This window comes from Lissotriton helveticus, chromosome 2_1 (genome assembly GCF_964261635.1).
Source record: "Lissotriton helveticus chromosome 2_1, aLisHel1.1, whole genome shotgun sequence".
Taxonomy (NCBI): domain Eukaryota; kingdom Metazoa; phylum Chordata; class Amphibia; order Caudata; family Salamandridae; genus Lissotriton; species Lissotriton helveticus.
In genome coordinates this window covers 1,035,769,571-1,035,797,336 of record NC_136059.1, presented here as the reverse complement: position 1 = coordinate 1,035,797,336, position 27,766 = coordinate 1,035,769,571, and the positions used below count along the sequence as shown (strand labels likewise).

Here is a 27,766-nt window from a genome sequence, read left to right as displayed (position 1 = left end):
TTTTTGTGTTGTTTTTTGCAATAATTGTTTCCTGTCCAATGTTTCCACTCTTCTTGTTGCTTTTCAAGTATCTCATCAGGGTATCCACTTTGTTTGAATTTCTCTCTGAATTTTTTGGTTATCATGTTTGTTTCTGTCAAGTCTGAAATTATACGTTTCAATCTTATAAATTTAGAATATGGAAGATGATGCTTTAGGGATTTCTGAGGAAAACTGCAAAAATGTAACGTATTGTTTCTATCCGTTTTATTTGTGTATACACTTGTTCTGATTTGACCTGGTTCAATCTGAATTAACACATCCAGAAAAGCAATATTGTTTCTATTAATTTGGTGAGTAAATTTAACTCGGTCATGGATGTTGTTTAGTGCATGGATATTGCCTTCCAAAATGGTGATGTCACCTTTCCATAATATTAGTATGTCGTCTATAAACCTTTTGTATAAAACTAGATGTTCAGTCCATTTTATGTCGTTGAGAATGTGATCTCTTTCTAGTTTGGCCATGAAAATATTCGCTTACGCAGGTGCACAGGCAAAAGCCATGGATGTTCAGTTGTTTTGTGAGTGAAATGTGTTGTCCCATTCAAAATAACTGTGTAGTAATGAAAACTGTAAAAGTTCCAATAAAAAAACTTTTTCAGCATTTGATGTCTCATGTTCAAGTAACACCCATTCCATAGCTTCCATACCATCCTTGTGGGGTATTGACGTATAAAGGGCAGTGACGTCGATAGTACATAGTAACCAATTTTCCGCTTGATCTGTATCAAGATCCTGTAATGTGTTCAGAAGTGCTGCGGTGTCCTGAATGTAACTGGTTTGTTGTTGTACTATGGGTTGTAGAAAAGTATCTAAATATCTCCCTATTGGTTTTGAAATTGATCCACACGCTGATACGATTGGCCAAAAGGGTGATTTTTCCAGATCCTTGTGGATTTTTGGGAGCAAGTATAGCTTTGGATGTCTTGGATAGGTAGTGTATAGGTATTTCTTTGTGTTTTCGTCAATCCATCCCATTTCCAATGCCATTGTTAAAATTTGTTGAAGTACTTTTTCATAGATTAATGTTGGGTCTTGATATAGCTTAGAATATGTGTCATTATTGTCTTGAAGGTGATTCGAAACACTTTTGTGTAAAAATATGAATCCATCACAACTAATGCACCTCCTTTGTCTGCTCTTTGAAATTTAAGTCGGACGTCTGATGTCAATTGTTTTAAAGTGCCCCATTCAGTTCTGGAGAAGTTTACTTTTTCTTTCCTTTTGAAATTAATTGATTTAAATTCCGCTTTCACCAGCCGTTCAAATGCATCAATTAATTTATGAGAGATTGGTGAACAAAATTTACTTTTGGGTCTGAAGATTTTGGATGTTGGTTCATCTGATGTCGTTGTTGTAGGCTCCATCGTGTTAAAGAAGTGCTTCAATCTCAAAATTCAGGTGAATTTAAAGAATGCAATTTCTGTTTCTGCTAGATTACTATTATATGTTGGAACATAAGAAGTGCCTTTATTCAGTATTGTTATTTGTGCTTTTGATAATTTCACTTTTGCGATATTGACTACTAAGTTCCCTTCGTCTTGCTGCAAGTTGTTCTTTTGTCTGCTTTGGGATCTGGATCTTTTGCTTCTCCTGGTACTGCTCCAGCTTTTTCTGGGTGGTGGTTGGATGCTGGGCTTGTCAATAAAAAAGTTGCCTTAGAGGTGTGTGGTTTAGCTGTTGCTGTGTTTTCTTTTCTTAATGGTTGACGATTACGAGCAGTATCAGAGTCTGATACAACACTTTCTTCTGATGAACCTGATGTCTGTGGTTTCTGCCATTTCCGTTGATTGTAGACTTCAACCCACGTATAAGCTTCGTCTAATTGACAGTCGATTGTGTCTCGACGAAATTTCTTAATTTTACGCTCATGTATATCTTTAGCATATTGGTCAAGTTTAACATTCAAATCTTTTACTAAAGCATACCAATTTTCTATAGATTTTTCTGATAAGAAAGAAATATCATAAAAACACTTGAACGTAAAAATAAGAAATTTCGTGGAAACATTGGACAGGAAACAATTATCGCAAAAAACAACACAAACAACATCGAAGAAGATAGTTTGTGTCTTGAAATTGTCTACACAATCTAATCAAAGTGAATCCATAATAATGAAACACTGGTCAATTATCCACACAGAACCTGATTTCAAAGATCTGTTCCCTATACATCCAACCTTCACAATACAGCGTTCCTGTAACCTTCAAGAACTTTTGAAAAAAGGAAAAGATCACACAAGAAAAGAAGAATATGAAGGCATGCAAAAATACATGAATTGCATACATTGTAACAATGTAATGACGGGAAACAAATTTCTTCATCCACCACAAGGTTACAACATTGAATTGAAACACTCAAGCACATGCGATTCATCACATGTTATTTACGCATTGAAATGCCCCTGCGGAAAAATTTATGTTGACAAAACTGAACGGAAGGTGTAAATACGCATTGGGGAACACAAAAGCAATATAAGAAACCGCAATATAAAATCAACAGTGGCATCCCATTGGCTTGTAGCCGGACACAATATCGCTCAACTGAGGTTCACCATTCTTGAAGTAGTAATTCCAAAACAAGACACTGATCCGTCTAAAACATTAGCAAGGTCTGAAGTTTTTGGGACAAAAAAACTGAATGCTTTATAACCAGAAGGGATTGATGTTTGAATTGCATACCATTGTTTCTTATATTTGATTATATTAACTGCTGATGTCTTTATACTTTTTCTCTAAAAATGTATCTTTTCTTTGCCTCAAATTGAAAATTGCTGAAATTAGTTACATATAATATGTTTCAATTCCTTTTAATGTTCAGATCATTTGAACATATTTCAGTTTTTCGTTTTTTGCATCTAACTAAGGTTCACGTATTTTTACCTTTAACAATAATGCATATACTCGTTAGTTCCTCAGAATATACACCATTACTAACTTTTTTTTAAACACTAACTTTATTAAGCGTGGTTGGACATTTCTTTCATGTTTTTTAAACCACTCTAACATAAGTAGAGGTAGAGCACACTAACAAACATAGGCGCCTTTAAGTTGCCAACACTTAATAATGACGCAATACGCATTAACGTCACACAGCCATCACCGAGGAACTCTTCGCGAGAGCTAGGAAAGAGAGAAGTATGTAGTAGTACTTGTATAGCGCACGAATCACCCATGAGGGTATCTCGGCGCTTGTACGGATACCGCTGTGGAACCCTTCCTGGCTTTTCCCTGCGAAGTGCCCACTCCTGGGCACCCCAAAGGTGAATCCAGGCATCCTAGTGTTGTTCGGGCCGTTGTGGAGATTAAGGAAGCTATTGCCCAGATTTGCAGAGTGGGACCCATGATTAGAATAGGCATTGAGGTGAGAATTATCAGGTCAGAGGAAATTGAGCCCAAGACCCGCCGAGGCGGGAATTGAACCCTGGTCCCGGGCTAGACCTCTGAATCAGGGTCTGCCGCTCTAACCATTGAGCCACACTTCTCCAGTCATCGAACGCAGCGTATTTTGGTAAGTCCTTTATAGATCGGATACATAGCATGTTTGTTTACAGTTTATATAATGACTAACACACTCGTTAGACCCGCACAATGAAATCGACAGATTCAAGGACAACTTTTGAAGCGTTGTTGCACACTTTTTTATAACTAACAAAGAAACCACCGTAAAACAGTCTATTTTTTCACCAATAGCATTACCAAGAATTTCTTCTAATGAACCGCACTTTATATCAGCCAGCTTTCACTATGAGCCACGCATGTATTCAGGCACGAGCACTCTTACCCTTCACATTTTGCTATACAAGTCAGCACATTTATTAAAAAGCCTCCTGTTTCCATTTATTTTATAGTTGTGAAACACGACCCCTGATGAAGGGTCGAAGATCGACCCAAAATACATTGGGTTTTCACAATAATTTGAGTTTGAACTGGAATTCACATACGATGTTGTGGAATTGAGCAACATGATACATGTACAAAATGAATAAAGACGCTTGATACTTGAATGAACCTACAGTAAACATTGAATTTATTTTACGAATAAATGGATTAATACCTCCGGGTATCGATAACAGTGCTTCCACCAGCATAGAGAAGTCATCTCTTTGCATTTTCTGAAAAAATATTTATTGTGCCAGGTTGAAATGGCAGTTTAAAACTGAATACACACGGCTGCAATGCCGGGCCTGAAACATGGTGGTTAAAGTGCTACTTAAGTGGGCGACACAATCAGTGCTGCAGGCACACTAGTAGCATTTAATGTATCAGTAAATTAAATATGCCAAATGTGTATAAGCCAATGTTACCATGTTTAAAGGAGATAACACAAGTACTTTAACACTGATTGGCAATGGTAAAGTGCACAGAGTCCTAAGGCCAGCAAAAACGAGCACAGTAAAAATGGAAGTGGAAGCCAGACCGCTTTGGGGAATACCACCCTAAGACGTCCAGGTCTAATATAGGAACATCAGCTTTTCTTTTCAATCCAGCCACAGGAGCCAAGACGTGTCTGAATATAAAAGGACCCAAATTAAGTCAAACTGAATAACCATGAATTGTAAGTGTTACTTCAGCACCACAAAATATGAAAATGGAGGAGAAAGGCCAGCAAAGAACTGCCAGTGAGAGTTCTCAAATGAGGCGTGTAAATAAATATGTTTTAAATGGAGTAAGCATGGTTGCTTTTACACCAGACAAGGAACAGCTATTATTAGTATGCATGGTGAAGAGGAAGAGACATAGATAGTTATGGTCTATCTGGAAAATGTAAAGCATGACTACACATAAACTTTGAGATTATTACAGCATAATACTAGAGATACAGAAAGCTGGTACAGTAATATAAGGGGGGGTTGGGAAGATAGGACATTGCATACGAAAATAAATATTTACCCTCATAGGGATTAGGGCAGACTTATTTCAGTGACTAATGACATCCCTGCCTAGTCTTTAGGTACAACTTACTCTCTGATCAGAAGTTTGCTCTTCCCATGAAAGTACTCTACTATCTATATACTGTAGCATGTAAATCAGTCTTACCAGTGATCTGTTGTTCTTCGTAGAACTGTTTTCCAAGACCATTCTCAATCCATCATTACTGTCATGCAATTTTCTGTTTGCAGTTCTAAATACCAATCAAGAGAAAATGTAAGTGTGCATTTGTGATAATAAGCCAACATTAAAGATTTTTTTTAATAAATTACTAATCAGGCATGACTGCCCTGGGCAGAAATAACCACTATAAAACTTCTAGCAGAGACAGAAATAAATATAATACTAAGGTGCAAATGAAAATCAAGAAACATAATCAGACAAACCACACAGCTCTGAGTTGCTAAAAAGAAACTATGGCTGATTCACAAAGCATTTGAGTAATGGAAGTAGTATCCAGGAGTACTACTCCTATGTAAATAAATGCCTTTGAGAACTAGAGCAGAATTGTAGAACTTCCTAGTGGTAAAGTGAAAAGAGGGAACAGTCTTTTCTATTTGTACTACTTGTACATGAATATCCCTTTAAAATGTTCAGTTTATTCACATTTTGGATATTTTGAGGTGAAATAAAACAAAGCATTTAAAAGTACAGAAAGTATTATTACAGGAGTACTACGTCCCATACCTATAAATTCTTTTCTGATACAGCCCCATGATTTGAAAGTTCGAAGGAACTTATAAGGAAAATTCAAATCACAGAAAGGGGGTTGTTTTGGGGTGTTCAATCAATTTCAGCTATGGACTACTCAATGGGCATCAATGTGGGTCGGATATGGGTAGACAAGAAACAGCAAAAAAGTCATGGAGATTTTTTAATATGCAATAAGTAACAGGTGAACATATCACTGACCTGCTCACAGGCATATGCTTGTGCATTGGCAAGCAATTCAGATTTTGCTTCATATTTTTAAAAACGCATCTATGCATGTTCTTAGATCATAGGGTCTTATTAGTTATCTTCCATGAGATGTGTTACAGTAGGCAGTACATTTATCTGAGAAAACAATTCTTGGAACTGGCACTTTCTGGTTGGCTGAGGTAATACCGCAGCCAGGCAGAACCTAACACTCCTGTCAGGGGCAGGTGATTACACACACTCTATAACTTGCGCTCACCTTGGGTAGCTTGGCACTGAGCAATCAGGCTTACCACAGAGACAATGTGTAAAGCTGCGGCACAGTACTCACGATATATTCCTTGAACATCACAAAAGAGACTTTACACATGATGTATGGAAATTACATTTGTATTGGAGACACATAATAATCAGCACAACATTATCATCACACATTTCTGGGCATAAATTGCATTCAAAATTATTATTAGCAGTAGTATGTCCAGCCATGTTCAAATGACATCTGCAATATGCACACTTGGGAAAGATCCTAATCTACACCCCCAGCACTCTTAAGCCATACAACATGTTGTCCACCTCAGGCCCACCCTAGCACATCTTATAATCCAATACCACACAGTTAGAGTATCCTAACATCTTGGGTCACACAATATCAGAAATATGTACATACACAAAATTATACCACTTTCTAGCAGCACCATGGGCCTAGGCCGTGCGGAGAAAACCAATGTCAAACGTAATATTTTTCTGGCAAGAAATCAACGTATCGGGCATTCCGACGTCCAGTGTCATTAATCACGGGCGGTTTCCCACTTTCATTCCCACATACACATTCAGTCCACGCCATTACCAACTGCAATGGCTATCAGACATGTCCATACGGAAGCACTCACACACATATGCACTCAGCACCCTAATGCGGTACAACTGATACCCAGCAGGTCAATTGGTTACACACTGCAGACCTGTGGCCCCAAGCCTCCTTCCACCCTCCAATTCACCCGGACTATTCTACACCCACAGATTGGAGACACCCTATTCACTTCTCGGGCACTAGGCCGTATGCAGCTGAAGTCACTCTTAGTCAGGGTCCCAGGAAGCAGGTGGGGGTAGGCAGCAAGGTCAATTAGGAGGCATTTTTCAAAAAGGGGTTTGGCAACCACTTCAGAAGGCCACCTACAGGATGCAGAGCAGACATGGGCCAAGGGCAGTAGATGGTCACACCACTCGGGCCCCAAGGGTCTTCTGGCACCAGCCCAGTTCTAGCAAGCACAAGGGTGGGTCATACAATCTCGTGACCCCTCTCTGATAGGTCTCGGAGGCGTTCCCCCAGCCCTGTCAGTCACTCTCACCACTCAGGCACGAGCCGGGTAATACTACCTGGCAATACGTTGTTGTCCAAGAAGGCCGGGTGAGTAGAGAGCAGTTGGTCCGCCAAGCTGAGGGCCAAGTACGGGAAAAGTAGATGAATGAAGAATAAAGCAGGGGGGCCTCTTGGAAGGAGGAGGCACCCCATCTGGTACACGTAGAGTCACACCCAGACAATCTGGGCACAAGGTTGGGTGTGCGATGAGACGGGCCACACCAGGCATTTCCGGTAACACAAAACAAAGAGTTGCAAAATCCGTACCTCCTTTGTGAGTCCATTTTGGCCGCACCAAACAGCTCCAGTCACTCCCACGATCAAAGAGTTGAACATTTCGTAAGTCCATGGAAATGAGGCACAACATCCGGTGCACATCGATATTGGTCTCACCAGCCAGTTCTAGTCACACACAGTCGCAAGTTCAGCAAATTCTCATGAGGTACCACCTACCACTCACTTCACCCCTTAGGATATACCCTCGGTGTACTCGGTGGAAGCTAAAGGTCCTCTTAGGATAGCTAGTGACTCACACAGGCCAGTCTGAGTAAATGCGCAACTGCCTGTATCAGCCTGCAATCACAGGCTGGACACATATTTAAGAGCACCATCCGTGCAAGGCGCACACTAGCCAGCAATGGCAGGCTTGATACACATTCTGAAATACCAAAACCGGTCCTAGGATGCTTGTTTCCAGTCCAGGGAGGACCAGGCCTGGCAGTTTGGGCTGGACTGTTCCCATTGGGCGCAGGGTCAAGACTGATTTGCATATGGCTGGGTCCAAACTGGAATGGCATGATGAGCAAAAAAACGATGGATTTAGGCCCAGATCTCTGTACTGGGGTGAATGTATGACATTGTTCTACATTCTGTCTATCATTTGATCTTTTTGCATTTGTCACCCCGAGTGGGACGGTTATGCCCAGACGTGGGTCCTGTGCTCTCCATGACACTGGAGTGAAGCTATCCTGGCTGATGAGGGCTGAAAGCCCAAAACCAGTCCTAGAATACTTGTTTCCAGTCCAGTGAGGACCTGGACTGGCAGTTCGGGCTGGATTGTTCCCATTGGGCGCAGGGTCAAGACTGATTTGCATATGGCTGGGTCCAAACTGGAATGGCATGGTGAGCAAAGAAATATGTATTTAGGCCCAGATCTCTGTACTGTCCATCAATTGTTCTTTTTGCATACACATTTAAGAGCACCATCAGTGCAAAGTACACCCCAGCCTGCAATGGCAGGCCAGACCCATATTTTAGGAGCACCATTGGTGCAGAGCGCAAACCAGCCTGCAATGGCAGGCTGGGCACGATTTTAGGACCACCGTTAGTGCGAATGGTCACACCAGCCTGAAAGCGCAGGCTGGACCTATGCCTAGCACACCCTCTGTGCCAAGCGCATATAAACCTGCATTGGCAGGCTGGGCATGCTTTCAAAAACACCATTCATGCCAGGGCACCCACCAGCCTTCACTGGAAGGCTGGACCCAGGTCTTAAAACATAATAGGTGTGAATGTGCCTCCACCAGTGGGCTTGGCAGACCTGACCAATGCTTTAGAAACCTCAGGTGAGCACCACTTCCTAATGTGTGTTGGACAGGTGAGCTCACTTTCAAAAACGCATTTTAAAAACGCATCTATGCATGTTCTTAGATCATAGGGTCTTATTAGTTATCTTCCATGAGATGTGTTACAGTAGGCAGTACATTTATCTGAGAAAACAATTCTTGGAACTGGCACTTTCTGGTTGGCTGAGGTAATACCGCAGCCAGGCAGAACCTAACACTCCTGTCAGGGGCAGGTGATTACACACACTCTATAACTTGCGCTCACCTTGGGTAGCTTGGCACTGAGCAATCAGGCTTACCACAGAGACAATGTGTAAAGCTGCGGCACAGTACTCACGATATATTCCTTGAACATCACAAAAGAGACTTTACACATGATGTATGGAAATTACATTTGTATTGGAGACACATAATAATCAGCACAACATTATCATCACACATTTCTGGGCATAAATTGCATTCAAAATTATTATTAGCAGTAGTATGTCCAGCCATGTTCAAATGACATCTGCAATATGCACACTTGGGAAAGATCCTAATCTACACCCCCAGCACTCTTAAGCCGTACAACATGTTGTCCACCTCAGGCCCACCCTAGCACATCTTATAATCCAATACCACACAGTTAGAGTATCCTAACATCTTGGGTCACACAATATCAGAAATATGTACATACACAAAATTATACCACTTTCTAGCAGCACCATGGGCCTAGGCCGTGCGGAGAAAACCAATGTCAAACGTAATATTTTTCTGGCAAGAAATCAACGTATCGGGCATTCCGACGTCCAGTGTCATTAATCACGGGCGGTTTCCCACTTTCATTCCCACATACACATTCAGTCCACGCCATTACCAACTGCAATGGCTATCAGACATGTCCATACGGAAGCACTCACACACATATGCACTCAGCACCCTAATGCGGTACAACTGATACCCAGCAGGTCAATTGGTTACACACTGCAGACCTGTGGCCCCAAGCCTCCTTCCACCCTCCAATTCACCCGGACTATTCTACACCCACAGATTGGAGACACCCTATTCACTTCTCGGGCACTAGGCCGTATGCAGCTGAAGTCACTCTTAGTCAGGGTCCCAGGAAGCAGGTGGGGGTAGGCAGCAAGGTCAATTAGGAGGCATTTTTCAAAAAGGGGTTTGGCAACCACTTCAGAAGGCCACCTACAGGATGCAGAGCAGACATGGGCCAAGGGCAGTAGATGGTCACACCACTCGGGCCCCAAGGGTCTTCTGGCACCAGCCCAGTTCTAGCAAGCACAAGGGTGGGTCATACAATCTCGTGACCCCTCTCTGATAGGTCTCGGAGGCGTTCCCCCAGCCCTGTCAGTCACTCTCACCACTCAGGCACGAGCCGGGTAATACTACCTGGCAATACGTTGTTGTCCAAGAAGGCCGGGTGAGTAGAGAGCAGTTGGTCCGCCAAGCTGAGGGCCAAGTACGGGAAAAGTAGATGAATGAAGAATAAAGCAGGGGGGCCTCTTGGAAGGAGGAGGCACCCCATCTGGTACACGTAGAGTCACACCCAGACAATCTGGGCACAAGGTTGGGTGTGCGATGAGACGGGCCACACCAGGCATTTCCGGTAACACAAAACAAAGAGTTGCAAAATCCGTACCTCCTTTGTGAGTCCATTTTGGCCGCACCAAACAGCTCCAGTCACTCCCACGATCAAAGAGTTGAACATTTCGTAAGTCCATGGAAATGAGGCACAACATCCGGTGCACATCGATATTGGTCTCACCAGCCAGTTCTAGTCACACACAGTCGCAAGTTCAGCAAATTCTCATGAGGTACCACCTACCACTCACTTCACCCCTTAGGATATACCCTCGGTGTACTCGGTGGAAGCTAAAGGTCCTCTTAGGATAGCTAGTGACTCACACAGGCCAGTCTGAGTAAATGCGCAACTGCCTGTATCAGCCTGCAATCACAGGCTGGACACATATTTAAGAGCACCATCCGTGCAAGGCGCACACTAGCCAGCAATGGCAGGCTTGATACACATTCTGAAATACCAAAACCGGTCCTAGGATGCTTGTTTCCAGTCCAGGGAGGACCAGGCCTGGCAGTTTGGGCTGGACTGTTCCCATTGGGCGCAGGGTCAAGACTGATTTGCATATGGCTGGGTCCAAACTGGAATGGCATGATGAGCAAAAAAACGATGGATTTAGGCCCAGATCTCTGTACTGGGGTGAATGTATGACATTGTTCTACATTCTGTCTATCATTTGATCTTTTTGCATTTGTCACCCCGAGTGGGACGGTTATGCCCAGACGTGGGTCCTGTGCTCTCCATGACACTGGAGTGAAGCTATCCTGGCTGATGAGGGCTGAAAGCCCAAAACCAGTCCTAGAATACTTGTTTCCAGTCCAGTGAGGACCTGGACTGGCAGTTCGGGCTGGATTGTTCCCATTGGGCGCAGGGTCAAGACTGATTTGCATATGGCTGGGTCCAAACTGGAATGGCATGGTGAGCAAAGAAATATGTATTTAGGCCCAGATCTCTGTACTGTCCATCAATTGTTCTTTTTGCATACACATTTAAGAGCACCATCAGTGCAAAGTACACCCCAGCCTGCAATGGCAGGCCAGACCCATATTTTAGGAGCACCATTGGTGCAGAGCGCAAACCAGCCTGCAATGGCAGGCTGGGCACGATTTTAGGACCACCGTTAGTGCGAATGGTCACACCAGCCTGAAAGCGCAGGCTGGACCTATGCCTAGCACACCCTCTGTGCCAAGCGCATATAAACCTGCATTGGCAGGCTGGGCATGCTTTCAAAAACACCATTCATGCCAGGGCACCCACCAGCCTTCACTGGAAGGCTGGACCCAGGTCTTAAAACATAATAGGTGTGAATGTGCCTCCACCAGTGGGCTTGGCAGACCTGACCAATGCTTTAGAAACCTCAGGTGAGCACCACTTCCTAATGTGTGTTGGACAGGTGAGCTCACTTTCACACAGCACTTACACTGGGAAAGGTCCCCAGGCCCTAAGGCCTTAACAAGAGAATTGACCACACCCAGGAAGTGTCCCATTGGGAGAGCCGATCACCTAGGTAGGGAAAACCCACATGGGGGTTCATCCCTACCCAGGCGGTGCACATGCAGATGTACCACGCCTATCCCAGTTTGGAGGTAGTCAACAGCGACCTGAGGGTTGGCTGTGGAGTGAGACCGGCCAACCTGAGTGTGAGACATTTTTGACAGGCTATTCAGGTGGATGGCACAATCAGGGCAGCGTCTCCCTAATACCAGTGTCGCACCAACCCTGGGTATGTGGTGTACCTTATTAAAGGACACTCACAGGGACAAAACCTAGCCCAATCAAGTGAGCATCCTATTCTGACTTGTACAGGAAGGGCAATTGCACTTTCCCACTGCAATACAGTTGGAAAGTGCCCAGAGTCCTAAATTCAGGAACAGAGAGTTGGCAAAAATCAGGAGTACAAAAAGCAAATATATTTAGGGAAATCCCCCTAAGATGGGCCATGTCCAACATCATTTAACTGCCTTTCATCCTTTCATGTTGTACATTTTGAGCTTTCCTTACATGTACTTAAACTCCAGAGGTGTTGTCAAGCAAATGATCAGCTAACAACATATTATTTTTCCCTTAAGCATAAAGTAAAGCTATCAGTATGAATAATCAAAGGAGTGGTACTAAAAGTGACAGCAAATTTAGAAAGTCTTAAAATTGTTGCTTGGCACAGGTATGTAACCAATCAGTGCTCTTCATTATTGTGCTTGACCACATTACGGTCTAGTGCTTGTCTATCAATTTGTATTCAAATGGAGCGTTGCATAGTACTAGAAATCTATTGATAGATTCCCCAGCACTTGCATTTAACTGTCATCTATATCTCAGTTTTGAAAAACTGATCAGGCTATAAGCTGTATATCGTTTATATGCTTCAAATAGGAGGCATAGTATTACTATAGTGACATTTGTATGTAAGCAACTACAGCTTAAATCGTCTCATTTCAAGGGGCAGGTAGTGAACTAAACATTTATTTGCTTTTCCTTAGTAATTTAAAGGGGCCCTCCATGGTGGGGTTTGGAAGAGGGCTATATGGTTTTGGTAAACAGATGCGTTAGGGATGCAAGTCAAAGAATGATGGTAGTGCGGTGCAGATTTAATACAGAGAGTTAGTGTACATCTGAAAACTTTTTATACAAGGGTCACATTCTAAAATTCTATGTAAGTTTCACTTTAGCTTTTAAGGCCACATGTACAATACTCTTTTGGATTTGCAACTGCAAAAGAGTGCTTTCTTATGCACATACATCTATTCGCAAGTTGGAAAAATCATTCTGACTGGTAATAGAGGTTTTGTTGCCCATTAGGCATGGCTAATAAAGGGGGGCTTGAATAGAGAAGTTACAATTTGGGCGCTGCAATGGAATACACCAACACGTTGAGACCACAACTGCGGCTGCAGACCATTGATCAAACACTGACACCTCAAAATATGTAGTTTCTGATTCACAAAGGAGACACTGTTCCTGTAGAACAGTTTCCCATTTGGGAATTGTGTTGTCAGAATCGGGGGAAGCAGGTTGTAGGAAGCTGGCTTTTTCTGTAGTGTACGAAAACGAGGTACGCTATGTAGAAAGCCCAGGCAACCCTTATTGCCTTACAGGGCTTAAATCAATTATCCCAATTGATCTTTTTTGTTTTGCGGTAGTGTGGGTGAGCAGTTTAGGCTTATCAGAGGGTAGTGTTAAGCATATGTTTAACAACAGAGTCAATAAATGAGACACACATTTTAGAAAGATAACATTTCTTTTTATATATTGTTAACACCAAGAACTTCATAATTGCATACGTACTTTTTGAGTTTACAGTTAGGCAAAAATTTCACACAAATGTCTATTTATGCGGTAATGCTTTGCTATGGAGATAGAAACATATACTGAATGCACCTACTTGCAATCTTATTTTGGAGTCCCCGTTAGGAGTTAAGGTGTTGAAGGTTGTTGGACCCGGCCTGGTGGCGTGGTCTTTCCTGACCCGTGCAGCTCCCCATGACCCTGATTCACCCGACCATTCCCTCCATGACCCACATCCCCGACACTGGGCTTCCCCGTCCTCGCCCTCCATTTCCCTGGTACCCGAGGCCAAGGCCCATGTCCTTGCACCTAAGATGGCCGCCCCAGCCCGACCTCGGCCGTCGGCGCCATACCCGGCCAGGGGGTAGAGCGCTCCCTGTGAGTGAGAGAGGGAGGAGTAGCTCGATCACACCTTCCACCTCTTCTCGAGAGATGAGTTTCGATCACCCAGCCAGCTTCCCTGAGGGCTGGCTCCAGGCCCGCTGAGTGTCTGGGATCCCTCCAGACCCAACTTGAAAGGATGAAAGGAGCCGCCGAAGCGGAACCCCCAACAACTGGCCCCCAGGTGCTAAGACCTCCGCCGGCAAGGGCTCTGGACATCAAAGGGGAGCAGTCCTATATCCAGAGGGGCTCTAGGGACGTTCCCCAGTTGTATCCTGGACTATGTGAGCCCTGCTGACGCTGTCGCGGCTCCCTTGCAACCTGAAGAACCACCTGGGCCCTGCTGACGCTGTCGCGGCTCCTACCGAGCGGAGAAGGACTTCTGCCCGAGACCACCTGAGCCCTGCTGACGCTGTCGCGGCTCCCTTGCAACCTGAAGAAGCACCTGAGCCCTGCTGACGCTGTCGCGGCTCCTACCGAGCGGAGAAGGACTTCTGCCCGAGACCACCTGAGCCCTGCTGACGCTGTCGCGGCTCCCATGCAACCGGACTCCTGAGCCCTGCTGATTCGATTGCGGCTCCCCAAGACTGTAAGAACTGCAACTTCTTTGCCCGAGCCCTGCTGATTCGATCGCGGCTCAGAGACTACCCTGGTCCGACTGGATCCCCGATCACCCCGTATCCCCCGGCTCGAGGATTGAGAGCTGTGCGCAGGATACGCACCCACAAGTAACTTCGAACTTTGAGACTGTCCCGCTACCCTACCCCTACCGAGACATTTCTGAGTCCTTGCTCGCCTGTACATAAGAATCTGTGGATCATAAAGATCCATTTCTTTCGTGAAGATAAAGAATACGTTCTCTTAATCCTACGGTGTGGTGTCCCTTTGTCGAGTGGTGCTAGCGCAGCGTGTACGATCCTAGATCGGAGGTCCTCTCTCGGAGGGGTCTCCCGCCAGTGCTCGGCTGTGTTCTTAGGAGAGGTGGGTCACAGGGTGGTCAGGTGTCGAGTCTGCCCTCCCGTGGGATCGGCCCTCTAACAAAGGTCAAGGTCACAAGATTCACCAGCAAAGCAGGTTAACCTGCCCCGGAGTGTCCGGGTGCAGAGGTGCTGGACTGGTTGGTATTCATGCGTATTACACCACAGGCAAAGTAGAGGGCCACCTAGAAATAGGCTGCATTAGGGGACTAGTCCAGGAGCTCCCAAAGTTTGTGAGGGTCCTGGAAGCAGGGGGGGGCAGGGTGAGTGTTTGTGGACCCGGGCCATGGAGGTGGACTGGAAAAGGTTTTAGTTGGCTGTTCCTGTGCGTCAAGGTGCTCTTGGCTCTCGGTCACACCTGCAGAGGGGGACAAAACAGGACAGCTTGGTAAGTCTCAGTACTGGCCTGTGCAATGTCGAAGTCCCTGCTCAGCTGGTCGGTCTTTGCGGTGCTAGAGTCTGGACTGGACATCAAACAAGCTTTGATTGCAGCAAGGGGTCCGGTACACCGGGTATTAGTGCAGGGCATTACTCACCCTCTGGAGTAATGTGAACTGTTCCTGGGTGGTTGCTGCAGTGATGGACCCGATGGTCAGCTGAATGGTGAACCAGATGTTGCAGTTTTTGCCTGCAGGTTGCAGGGATGTGGCTCCTTTACTTCAAGGAAGATGCTAATGGCTTGGTGAAGTGCTAGAGCCCCCAGAGGCTTTTGGAGGATGCACAGCTGTAGGATGAGTCGGGTTGTCAGGACAGAGGCAGGCAGGGTTTGGTGTAAATGTCCACTTACAGTCCACAGTTCTTGCATCCTCAGCTCTTCTTTGTCCTTCTTCTTCTTTTGTCAGGTGAATCTGACCTCTTGGCGTGAGGCGGGCACCTAAATACAGAATTTAGGCAGGCTAAGGGGAGTAAAGGGTAGTAGCCAATGTGCTACTTACCCTTGGGGTCACTACACCCCCTATTTGACTACTTCCTGTGGGGAGTGGGCATAGCCCTGTCCTAGAGTTTCTAATTCCACCAAAATCAAGATGGGGGAATCCTTCCTCTTTGGAACACATCAGGCAGCCCACATTAGGGGTGTGACTAGACTGGCCATGCAACACTCCTACTTACATATCTAATTTCCTGCCAGTCCTAGTGCCAGATGGGCCTCAGGGAGTGGCATCTCTCAGGTCCAGGGAAGCTGTGGTTCCATATCAAATGCTGCAGAGACTTTGAGCCTCTGGCCTTGGTATGCAGATTCATTAGCCATCCTGCTGGAGAGGCATAAACACCTCCTGTCAGAGCCGGCATTATTTCTGACCACTGAGAGCGTAAGTTCTAACCTCCAGGAGGTCAGATATTTGTCTGTGGTGGCAGACTGGACGCTACCATTCAGCCAGCACACTAAGAGGCTGTTAGGTTTTTAGAGGGCACTTCTAAGGTAGCCTCTGGGTGCATATCCTAATGATCCACTACTCGCATCTGTATGGATTTATTAAGACAAGTTGTTTGATACCAAGCACCATAGGTTTCAGTGAAGCCATCATGTAGCTGGGAAACTCGTAGTGACCATTGTCCAGTACTTATACTTAAGATGGCTTACCTGTTCACTTGTACAGTCTAGTAATTGAACTAAAAAGCACAGGCGCATAACTGCTCTTGCAGATATGTCCTCACATGTAATATAATGTCCCATGCCTTAGGGCTGTAAGGCCTGCTGTAGAGGTGACTTACATACATTGCATGCAATGTCTGTGGGAGTGGTACACAGGGTATGTGCCATGTCATGTTTTTACAATTGTTTGCACCATTTCACACAGCCTGCACTGACAGTCTGCATGAGTTTGGTAGTGGGTCCCTTAGGGTGGCACAATATATGCTGCAACCCTTATGGACCCTCTTTAGTACCCAAGGCCTAGGTACCAGGGGTACCATTTACTAGGAACTTACAGAGATGCTAAAGGTCCAGTAGCATAGGAAGGGGGTGACAAAATGGAAAAAAATATGTGTTTTAAAAACATATTTTTGCCATTTTGTCAAGCCGGGGTGACAAGATATTTTCTGCACCGGGTACCACTTGACCTTGCTACGCCACTGGAAAGGTCTTGCCAATTGGAGTACAATTGAACAGTTACCTTGTTTTAGGGAAGGAGCACTGACACTGGGGACCTGGTTAGGGGGAACCCAGCCCACTTCAGTCAAAACTACATCAAATACCTGGCAAAAAGTGGGGGAGATCATGTAAAAAAAGAGGCCCTTTCAATGGTGATGGTGCCAAGGACCACTGCCTGTTCCCTATGATTTATGCCCAAATTGGAGAATTTTTTTTAAAGCGGCACATATTCCTTATTGAATTGCAACGTGCCATATTTAATATTCATTAGGAGGGTTGTTTTGTAACTCCCCCATCCCCATTAAGGTACAGATTGTGATGTGACCTATTAGTCTACTTGTCATATTGCAAATTGTATACTTATTCACAAGCCAGTTGGTGTACAAACTGAACATCTTGTTTTGTGATCACAAAAGGCAGTTGGAGTTTCCTTATTGACTTTTGCAAACAATAAATTATTTTGAAAATCGACCTATGTACTAATAAGTTGGAAAAAAATATATATATATTAAGAGGGTGTCACTGCAACCTGCCTAAGAAAAACTCATTAGGCAGGTCTCAAACTGCGACTTCCTCCCATTGACAGCAAAGACAGGGGTGGTGGTTGCACGGGGCAGCAGATCAATATGTCTGCCTTTGCATCTCAAGCTGAAAACACTCTTTTTTTTTTTAAAGCAGCCGGGTTTTGTTAAAAGGAACAACATGGCCAGGTTTTCTTAAAGGAAACACGGCTGCTTTTTTTTGTTTAGAAAAAAAAATCTGCTTTCAAAAACTTAAGAGCTGGTCCCTTGGCACACTGCCTACTACCCCTGAAGCTGCCATGCCAACTCGCAAAGGGGAAGTGGACGTTTAACGAATGAGTTAACGCCCCAACTTGGGAGCCGTTTTAAGTTATCTATGGTTTGATACTGGAATTATGGTCGTAAACCATTGATACATAGGGTACCAATTGGCAAAACGTTTAGAACCTCTATCTAGCCTTTAACTCTGCAGTCTGGTTTGGAAACGATTCCACTGGTAGCCACTTGATGGCTCTCTCTGCCATGTAAGCAACTTGAGATTTAAAACGCTTAGCCTTCCGACGACCTGTGCGTGTCACAAGTTCAGGAACGTTATGGTCTAAAACTATGCAAATAGCAGGATATACTGGACGTAACAGTGTTTATAGCATATTTTGGTTTAGTATATCTAAAATGACAGCTATCTAAACATCGTTATGCTTTGTGAATCAGTCATATCACCTAGATTTCGGTCAATCAGCACCTACCGCTTTACATTTCAGCGATAGCATGGCCTTAAGTGGCCACGCAGCTGGCTATATAGGACAATACCTTGTTTTCTGAAAAAGCTATTAATTTCACAGTTCCTCTGCCACATTGTGTTAATAAATGTTGGCCCCTGGTTACTAAGCAGTATAAATATATAAGAATAGAACACGTGTTGATGTAAAAGTTTTTGTGTGCAAAATAACTACATCTGTCGCATTTCCACTCACAGTGCATTTCTAAATTAGTTTTCTTTTTAGTAGAGGTGACAAATTCAAGGAAATGTTTAAGATAAACCCCTTCTTTCCCGATATTAATTGGACAAAGTGGGTCCTATTGACAGAACAAAATACAAAACTACATGTGTGACTTGCATAACTTTAGATTCCCAGTGTCTCTGGGCCCAGATTTATGTTGTCTTCAAATAATGGACCTGATAATCCCAGGCCTAGAGACACGGGGTCTGGACTTTAGGCACTTCTGGGTCCAAGTGTTATTCCCCATTCTGGGGCAGGTATTACTTGGAATCCCTAGATTTAGGTGCAAGAATATAGGCGGGAATTTGAGATTCCCGGGCTCCAGTATCCTGCACCTACATCTGGGGACCTCGTAATAGGAGCCTCAGAGCACCAGAGGGGCCACTTAAGCCACTGAGCTCTCTTACCACTTGTATAGATCGAATCTGCAGTAATTTATGCAATTGCAGAGACAATCAATTTCATTTAGCTCTGTGATAGAGTGCAATTCTCTACCATATATGTGTCTTTAGTAAAAAGGTGAGAAAACCTACATCTGAGTACTCATTTATTTGAGCTCTGCTGTTCTTGACCCTTGCATTACCTCTTTGCATTGAGGAAAAGGTGAGCATCACGTCCTCTCACTGTAAGGAGGAAATCCACCGGAGAGATTCCCTTTTCTATCCTAACTTCAAGCTGCACGAGAAGAGCTTTCCTTGTTGTCCAAAGTATATTTCTTTTCAGTTTCAGTGATGCTGATGTCTTTAAAACTGAAACTGAAAGCAGATGAAACCATAAGTGTGATGTGTGCTCTATGCATAGCTCAGCCCGAGCAACGATCACAATGAGAAAGGTATTATTGAAAAGGGGAGCTACCATTTGAAATCTCCCCTTTCCCATTGTGCCACTGTCTAGTGAATTCCTGCTCATGGGTCGCCACAGAAGGGCTGTTCCTGAGCCCAGAGTCACCAGGGATGGCTCTAGGAGGAAAGAGAGGTCCCCAGGCATGGCCAAGTGCTCCCCCGCCCCAATAAGGATAGTTTTACTATTTTCGTCCCCCTGCGGAGGGTGATTGGAGTATTCCCCCAAGTAGCCCATCCCAGGAGGACAAAGTGCCCATTAGGCACCACCATTAGCCTGATTATTAAACATAAAATGAGGTTAGTGCAGGCCCGTCCTTAAATCAGGCCCACCCCAATTGCCCATACAGTCTTTCTGCCACCCCCAAGGAAGAAGCTTGGGGGTATTGTCTTCCAATCTGCGCACCCCAAGAGAGTAGACAGCCCACCAGGCCCCAGGAACAGACTATTTTTTTTAAAGAATGTGGTGGGTTACAGTTCATTCTGGCAATGGGCCTCATCCCCTACCCCAGTGTCCAAAAAGTCTCTCTGCCTCCCTGAGGGGCAGATTGTGAGATACCCCCCCCCCCCCACACACACACACACACCCCCAATCTGCACTCCCCAGGAAGGCAGAAAACACTCTAGACACCAGGGATTACATTATATATATATATATATATATATATATATAAATAGATATATAAATACATAAATAAATAAAATGGAGCAGTGGTAGGTCTGTATTGGCACTGGCCGCATCCCCTACCCTTAGACTTCAAACAGTCTTTCTGCCACCCTAGCTGGCAGATTGAGGCTTTCACTCCAGTGTGCCCTAACAAAGAGGGCAGGAAGTGCACTAGACGCCATGGGTCATATTACAGAGAGTGCCTCGGAGGCACAATGAAGGTTTGCACCTTCTCCTTGCTCCCTACGGGGGCACTTTGGTACCATAGAAGATGCAGCAGATACGTGTGCGACTCTGTCTATAATATGGAACCGTACAGGACACATCTTGGGCCGGTTCGATCTTTTGCATCGTGCATGGTCGAATACAAATGAGGGAACACTTCGCCTTGCAACACACTTCTTATAAAAGACACAGGTGCAGACGCAAGACTTATCTGGAGATGCACTGAATGTGCACCATGCAGAGATAATAGACAGTCAGACCCCTGGGAAGAGGAAGAGGAGTGTCAACCACACCCGACTATCTCCCCCCACACACTAGTGCAGTAATGCACTGCAATCACCTACAGGAGGATGCGTTTTTCTCCTTTTTGAAGAGCTTCAGTCTGTCTCCAGCGAAAGATGGAGCCATGGCTTAAATCCACTCACCTCTCGTCAATGCAGGCACAACTTGTCAGAGTTTGCACCTGTGCTGAGAATAGTGCTTTTTTGTAGTGGAGCACACTATCCTAGTCTGCACCAGGTGCCCCTAATTAAGGGTTCAGAGCGGCGCAGACCAAGACAGTGCACTCTATTTGCAATTCGGGCCCAGGAATTCAGGCGCCAATATGCCCCCTCGGAAGGTCAGAAAGCCCACAAGACCACCAAGACAGAGAAATACAAAAAAGATATTTGATCAAGGGGAGTCCCTTTCTGAAAATTAGGCAGTCTCAATTCTGGAAATTGGGCAGCCACCAAACACTAGGGCACCACACGGACAGGTTGGGAAATCACCATGGCGTAATGATATATTACATTTGTAGGTCAGACATCAGGGTAAACGCTTACAAATTAATAATATTAGCACTATTTCTATTTTTTACTACTTATTTTCATATTTTTTTTCATTTAACGATTTGTTTTTCGGGAGAACCATGAGCAATGTATAGAAATGACCATTGGGGAATTCAGATTTTTCTCTATTTTGCAGAAATATACAGATTTTCAGGCTCAACAATAGGTTTCGCATCTCTCCCCCCCACCCCCACCCCCACAAATTGAAAAAATATATATATATATATAGTTATACCACTTCAAGAGCTGTGGCGATAAAACCTAAAAACAAATTGCCATACTAATGCCACTATGAAACAAACAAGTAACACGAATCAGAAATGGGGAGAGGAGTTGGCCTAAAGGCGCTCGACCTTGGACCTGGGGATCTGCGTTCGAGTCTCGGTAACGACGCCAAAACCTCCTGTGATTCTGGGCAAATCACTTAATCTCCCCGTGCCTAAAAAACATGAAAGTGTGTGTCCTCAAGTAAACACGTAACTTGTGCTATGTAAAGCGCTCTGATACCTGACTTGGGGGTATATTATCAAGGGGTTTTATCTCTGCTTTTTTGGCTTTAAAAGCCAAGAAAGCGGAGATAAAATTATCTCCCTATTACCAAGCTGTCGCTAACACCAGTTAGCGACAGCTAATAGGAGATAGCGACCATCATGGGCCCCACTTTGCATGTCAGTGATATTTATCACTAATGATATGCAAAGTGGGCGTGCCAAGATGTTAGCGACTGGAAACAGTCGCTAACATCGCTATCTCCTATTATCAACTTTTGGAGATATTTGCGCTAAGGGCGAATATCTCCAAAAGCTAACACCTGCCCTGAGCAGTTCTTAGCCATGTTATCCAATGGGAGGTGGATAACATGGCTAAGAGCATTTGCTCGATAATGCATGAATATCGCTGACTTTTCAGCGATATTCATGCATTGCGGGCGTTTTTTATCGCATTTGCGATAAACCTTGCTAATAGCAAGGTTTATCTGCGATAAAAATCGCCGATGTGCGGCGATAATTTTTGTCTCTAAACAAGTTAGAGACAAAAATGATCGCTAGTTGTTGATAATATACCCTTTGGTTCGGGTCTAGTTCGCGCTATATAAAACTCTACAAAAAGAAATCCAAATGAGAGCTCGCCACTGAGGCTGAGACGCTAAGGCCAGTATTTCTGGAAAATTAGAGAAACATTCAAATTCGCTGTTTTGTTTAGGTCGGTCTGGTCGGGTGTTACTGATCGTCAATCTAGTAATTAGAAATAAACTGACCTCCCCACTGTCTAGGTTTGCTAAAAGTATTCGAGGTTCAGGAGTTACGGCCATCTACTGATAATCTCTCACATTTTGGTCAAAATATGCAGGTAGAGCTGGATCATGTCTACTTAAGCTGCATACAGCTACTGAATTGAAGGAGCAATTATTAACCCACTTGGGTGGAAACATACCAGTATCTACAAGCAGCCTGCTTTGACAAAGATAGTTTTAGGAAAATACTGTGATGTCGGATAATGAGATATCTGGCTAATTCTGTGGCCTGGTGCTAATACGAGATAAAACGTGACTGATGTATTCATATTTTTTTAATTTCTACATTTCCTCCTTTCAGTTTTTGTTTTTTACTTTTATCTTTTCGTGTACCTATTCTACATAGTTTTATTTAACTCTTTTCCACAGTGAAACTAAATTTGAGAGCTCTCCATGGACCATTGTTATTATATTTCTCTGTCCCTCATCCCAGATTTTCTGTTCTGAAAGACGCCTGTGATCATACAGGCCACAATAAAGCCCTCAACTGGATTCTGAGAGCCAGTAGCTCTGATTATCTGCTCCAATTAGACTGATCTTGGCTCAAAAATATTCACCCAAGTACATCACAGCCAATACCTTTGACTAGAGAATAGCTACAACCCATAGTAATCTGACAGCTAGATTTGTCTAATTAAATCCATGTTGGAACTAAGCAATGTGGCACTATATTAGTCGTGAGAAAAGAGTAATTTCATTAAATCTTAAACCATAAGAGGGTGGATTTTGAGTTTGGCGGTCGGACCGCCATGAGACAGCTGCTGTCCCCCTCAGCGATCTTGCAGCAGTCTGAGGCCACAATATGCTGGCCATGCTGCTGCGGAACCACTATGCAGATTACAAGTTTCCTCTATGCCACAGTTTTCATGGTGGTGACCCTGACATTAAAAGTGTGGCAGTGAGAAAACTAAGGGGGGCCTACAGGGCACCCTGGTGCCTCAATGTATGGGGGTGCATGCAGAGAGCACATGGTGTGCCCCCTGTCTTATTGCACCCCATGTTCCTGCAGGAATGTAATGCACAACATAACATTGTGCATTTCGGTCAATGCAGGAATGGACTGTTGCGCTCCCACAGCAGTGCCATTTCTAAGGCTCTGGACCGCCGCCACAGGATCACCCGCCATGATTACAACTCGTAATCCGACAGGCAGACTGACTACGGGTTTAGTTTGGGTGTCTTGGATAGGGACGCTGGCGTGACGGCCCGCTCCAAGACCGCCAAACCAGTAATCAGGCCCTAAATGTTTTCCACTGATGGGCTCTTACTATTTATAAATATAGTTTCATTAAAATGTATGGGATTTTTTTTCATCATGCTCAAAGGAGATTTTATATTGCTTTTTGTGATGCCTGTCGAATAGCAAAACCTTCTCGAGTAAGATGCAAATACTGCGAAAAAAGAATATTTTGATTTTGAAGGAGCTGGTTATAACCAAAGAAAAATCATTCATCCTCCTTTGCAGAAAGCTTTTTTAAATATCAACCTATGATTCCATGTATTAATATGGATTGTGACAAAAGCAGTCACATTTTCACATTAGATTTCTTTAATGCATCTGAGGCCGAAGACACACGCACACAATTAAAATACAAACAGTGCGGCCACGTCATTCTAATGCGCACTTTACATAAAGTGGCATTTCATGATGCGCTGTGTTCAAAGGCTTCCTGAAGGACAAGCAGGATATCCTTAATGCAAATTCTGACCCTCCTCCCAGCTCGTCCTGCAACAGTGCACAGCACAACACAACTCAAGGAATAAATTCCTAGAAACTATAGCCGTGTTTATTCACCCATACAAGCCAAAAATTACTCAAGCAGCCCACACGTAGACATGCAAGAACATGTTGTTATACATAAATATATATATAAAAAAAGGGACGTACTGCAGCAGCTCGATTTGCCTTGCCAGGTTTTCTCTCTCTTCTGTGTACTCGTGAATGAGTTCCATGTCTCTGAAAAACAAAAATTGATATTAGCTTGAAATGTTCCTTCTGTGTGACAAAATATTTACTCCTTACCCGTGAAGTCAGTACAGTGGTTGAAATTGTGCAATTCTGTAGCCACTGCATTTTCTCAATACTTATTGATTTGCCGCACTTCCCACACAATCCATCATCTTCTGCATAATTTGTAGATTTAACCCAAAAAAATTGTTTCTAGCTCAAATAGATGAAAAGTTACTAAAACGATGCTGCATGTGTTGCCCTCCAGTGGCAGTCACTTTACTGTGGAGTGACACGTGTCTTTCATTTTCAAATTGTTGAATTTAGGTGTTTAAGTGAAACTAGTGAGTTGTAACCTCTGCCTAGACAATGTTAACATTGCAAAAATGAATAATTAAGTACTACTCCAACACAATGGAATATATGACTTTTTTTGCATGCGTTTACAATGCATGCCATAACACGGTCGTTACCGTGTTATGCCGCATTGTTATTTCGCATACCGTTACAACGCAAGTCGGAACAATGACTTGCTTTTAGTGGGCGCTGGATGTTTGAATAGTATAATTTACTATTCTAACTCCAGTCTGTGTGGACACTAGCGAAGGTGTTGGATTTTAAATCCAACACCTTCTGCCCCCTAACGCAAGTCGTAGTTAGGACTTGCGTTGTAATGGTATGCGAAATAACAACGCAGTCGTTGTAACAACCTCGTTGTTATGGCATGCGTTGTTTAACATGCAAACTAAATGCCCTTTACCGCCTCCCTGCCCCATAGTTCCAGTGGCACTGTCCTTACCTTTCTGAACTTAGACTCTGGTCCGCATAGTCGCTTTTCAGAGCATCCAGTTCGCTCTGAAGAAAAGCAATGCTTGTTTGTGACTCAAGAAGGTCTTTCCGAAGTTTTTGATTTTCCTAATGGAAACAATTTATTGAGATTAGAAAGTTCAATACAAATATGATCATCATACAAATGTTTCTTTTGTCAAACCTGACCACTTGGTTATTAAATGATGGATTCATTCCAAACCGGTAGAAGAATGGAAAAATGAATGATCACAGTAGGCTGAAACCTTGATGATGTGAAATAACTTTTCAGAATTGGCAATGGGGGTGATAGTAGCAGTGCAAACATAAAGAAATTACATTGTCTAGATTTTTCATTGGAATCACACCAATGATTATTCAAAATTAGGACCAATCCTCTCCAACGTTTTCTCAGAACTGTTACTGATATGATTTTTCAGGGTATAATTCTATACCATATCCTGGAGAAGATTTAATTCTTCACTTGTAAATATGTCCTCAATGGGAAACAATTAATAGTCACCATGTTTAAATCATGTAGCCTTTTTTTCAATGATGCAACGTCTTCCTTTAGGTTTAATGATTTGGATTGTTCTTCCAGCTGCAAAAAACACAAAAATGAAAGCGTGCAGTCAGTTTGAAAGGATGTCATCATTTTACTTTGTGTGTTACTAATTTCCTTGGCCAAACAAGTGGATTTAACAAGGTGTTCTAAACAGTGTTCATAATACAAAACAGAGCACATGCCCCCATCCCAACTTTCTACACTGCCCTCTCCCTCTCATGTGTGACCACCTCTGTCCCTCTGAGAATTTGTATTGATGCAACACTATTTCCACAGCATTTTGCTTGAATCAAGGGATTTCTGCCATGTTCAGCAATCATTCACAAAACAAAATGAAAAAAAGACCTTTTCCTTACATTAATGATTGAGTAGTATCTAAGTAATGGTACCTAAGTAATGGACCGGTCAATGACACAGTAATAAAATTACATGTTCTTTACTTGGCACTTCTATTTATCGTATAGGACTATTCCAACCCGTATTTGACCATTTTTTAAAGTTCACTACGACATACAATGTCCTGTACAATTTTTCTCTATACAACAGGGGCGTCCAACACCCACTGACCGACACAGGCCACACTTTATCAAGTAAATTCATTGCATTATGCAACCATGGGCATAGTTCGCGTAGCAGCGATATGCGTAGCTACGCAAAGTGCACTTCGCGAACAATGTGAACTGCGTAGTGCACTGTGCAAAATGCTGTTTGCACTGATTGCACAGTGCTGGATGCTTGTCCGCACTGTGCAATCAGTGCAAACCGCATCTTGCACAGTGCAAGCGGTCGTGTTCTGCCGCTCGAGTATATTTCTACTCAATCGTCTGCTTTCTTAACGTGGACTGGTAGTTTCTCATCGCGAGCGGTCACGAGCATATGCCACCACTCGCAATGAGAAACCTGACCTCCCCGCATTGAGAATCTCTCTCGCCAGGAGGTTTATTTTCCACGCTTGCGATCGCCAACTTGATGTTGTTGATCTCGAACGAGGAAAATATCTCACCTGGATGTCATTTTGCTCGCTCACAGTTGCCAACTTGACGTTGAGGACCGCGAGCAGGCAAAAAATTACCGCTAAGCATTTTTGCACTGTGCTACGTGCAATTCGCGTAGTGCGAAGTAGCGCACAATTCGCAAACTACGCGAGCGTAGCGTAGTACCTCGGCCAGGGTTTATTATGGGTGATGGGTAAAGGGAACTACAATTTACTTCCACTACATTTAGCAGACTTTGTCTGCGAGGTTTTGCAAGAGATAGGTGCCATCTGGTGACAGACAAAGATGTACGCATATTGAGTTGTGTAGAGCGGGTCTAAGTAGGGCAGTGGAACGAGAACTAATCAGGCGGTGTCCTTACTTTCTTCAATTGCATTACCCTAATGGGCATGCCATTGCGTTGTATGGTAGTGAGGAGAAAAAGGACGAAATTCCCTTGAGCGTTCCTTGATATTTTTCTCTCATCCCCAGCAGTCCTCATGGATTTATTTGCTTTTTGATGAGTTTGTGAGGACCCAAATCCTCATGTGCGCCTCAAATGGCTGATCTGGTGTTTCTCAGGGACGTCCTTGGTGCTCCCTGAGAATGAGGAGAACTGCCATTAGTTTCTCATATTTATTGTCTCAATGGAGTATCTTCCCTTGAATCTATCAGCAGAGATAATGGAGGGTGGTACATGTTCATACATTTTTAAGGTGTCAGGGGTAATCAGACAAGTAGCACACTACCCTCCCTTTGTAATCTGAAACAGACATGGAGCAGACAGGGGACCAGGTGTGCTGTTTATTTTAGAAATGGGATGTTCGTGAACACTCTGCTCAGCTCTCACTGGTGCAACCCTTTGCTAACATGATAATGAGCGAGTAAGGTTAAATGGTCTATGAACATTATCTGTGTACGTGTCATTAGGGTTATCCGTAATTGTTTATGAATCGTCACTTTAGATTAAGA

The 27,766-nt window shown here is 43.8% G+C and overlaps 1 protein-coding gene across 4 annotated transcripts in view; it reads right to left on the bottom strand.

The window, feature by feature from the left end:
- The window catches only part of RASEF (RAS and EF-hand domain containing), a 369,451-nt gene that overhangs the window by 108,001 nt on the left and 233,684 nt on the right, over positions 1-27,766 (bottom strand). For all 4 annotated transcript variants that reach the window (XR_013607103.1, XR_013607104.1, XM_078675838.1 and 1 more), the window contains 4 exons: positions 25,779-25,856; positions 25,248-25,363; positions 24,389-24,457; positions 5,081-5,165 (listed from right to left, as the gene is read on the bottom strand). Coding sequence is in view for 2 of the 4 variants with exons in the window: in XM_078675838.1 (XP_078531964.1) it covers positions 5,081-5,165; positions 24,389-24,457; positions 25,248-25,363; positions 25,779-25,856 (348 nt within the window). In the remaining 2 variants the exon portion in view is untranslated. The remainder of the gene's footprint in view (positions 1-5,080; positions 5,166-24,388; positions 24,458-25,247; positions 25,364-25,778; positions 25,857-27,766) is intronic.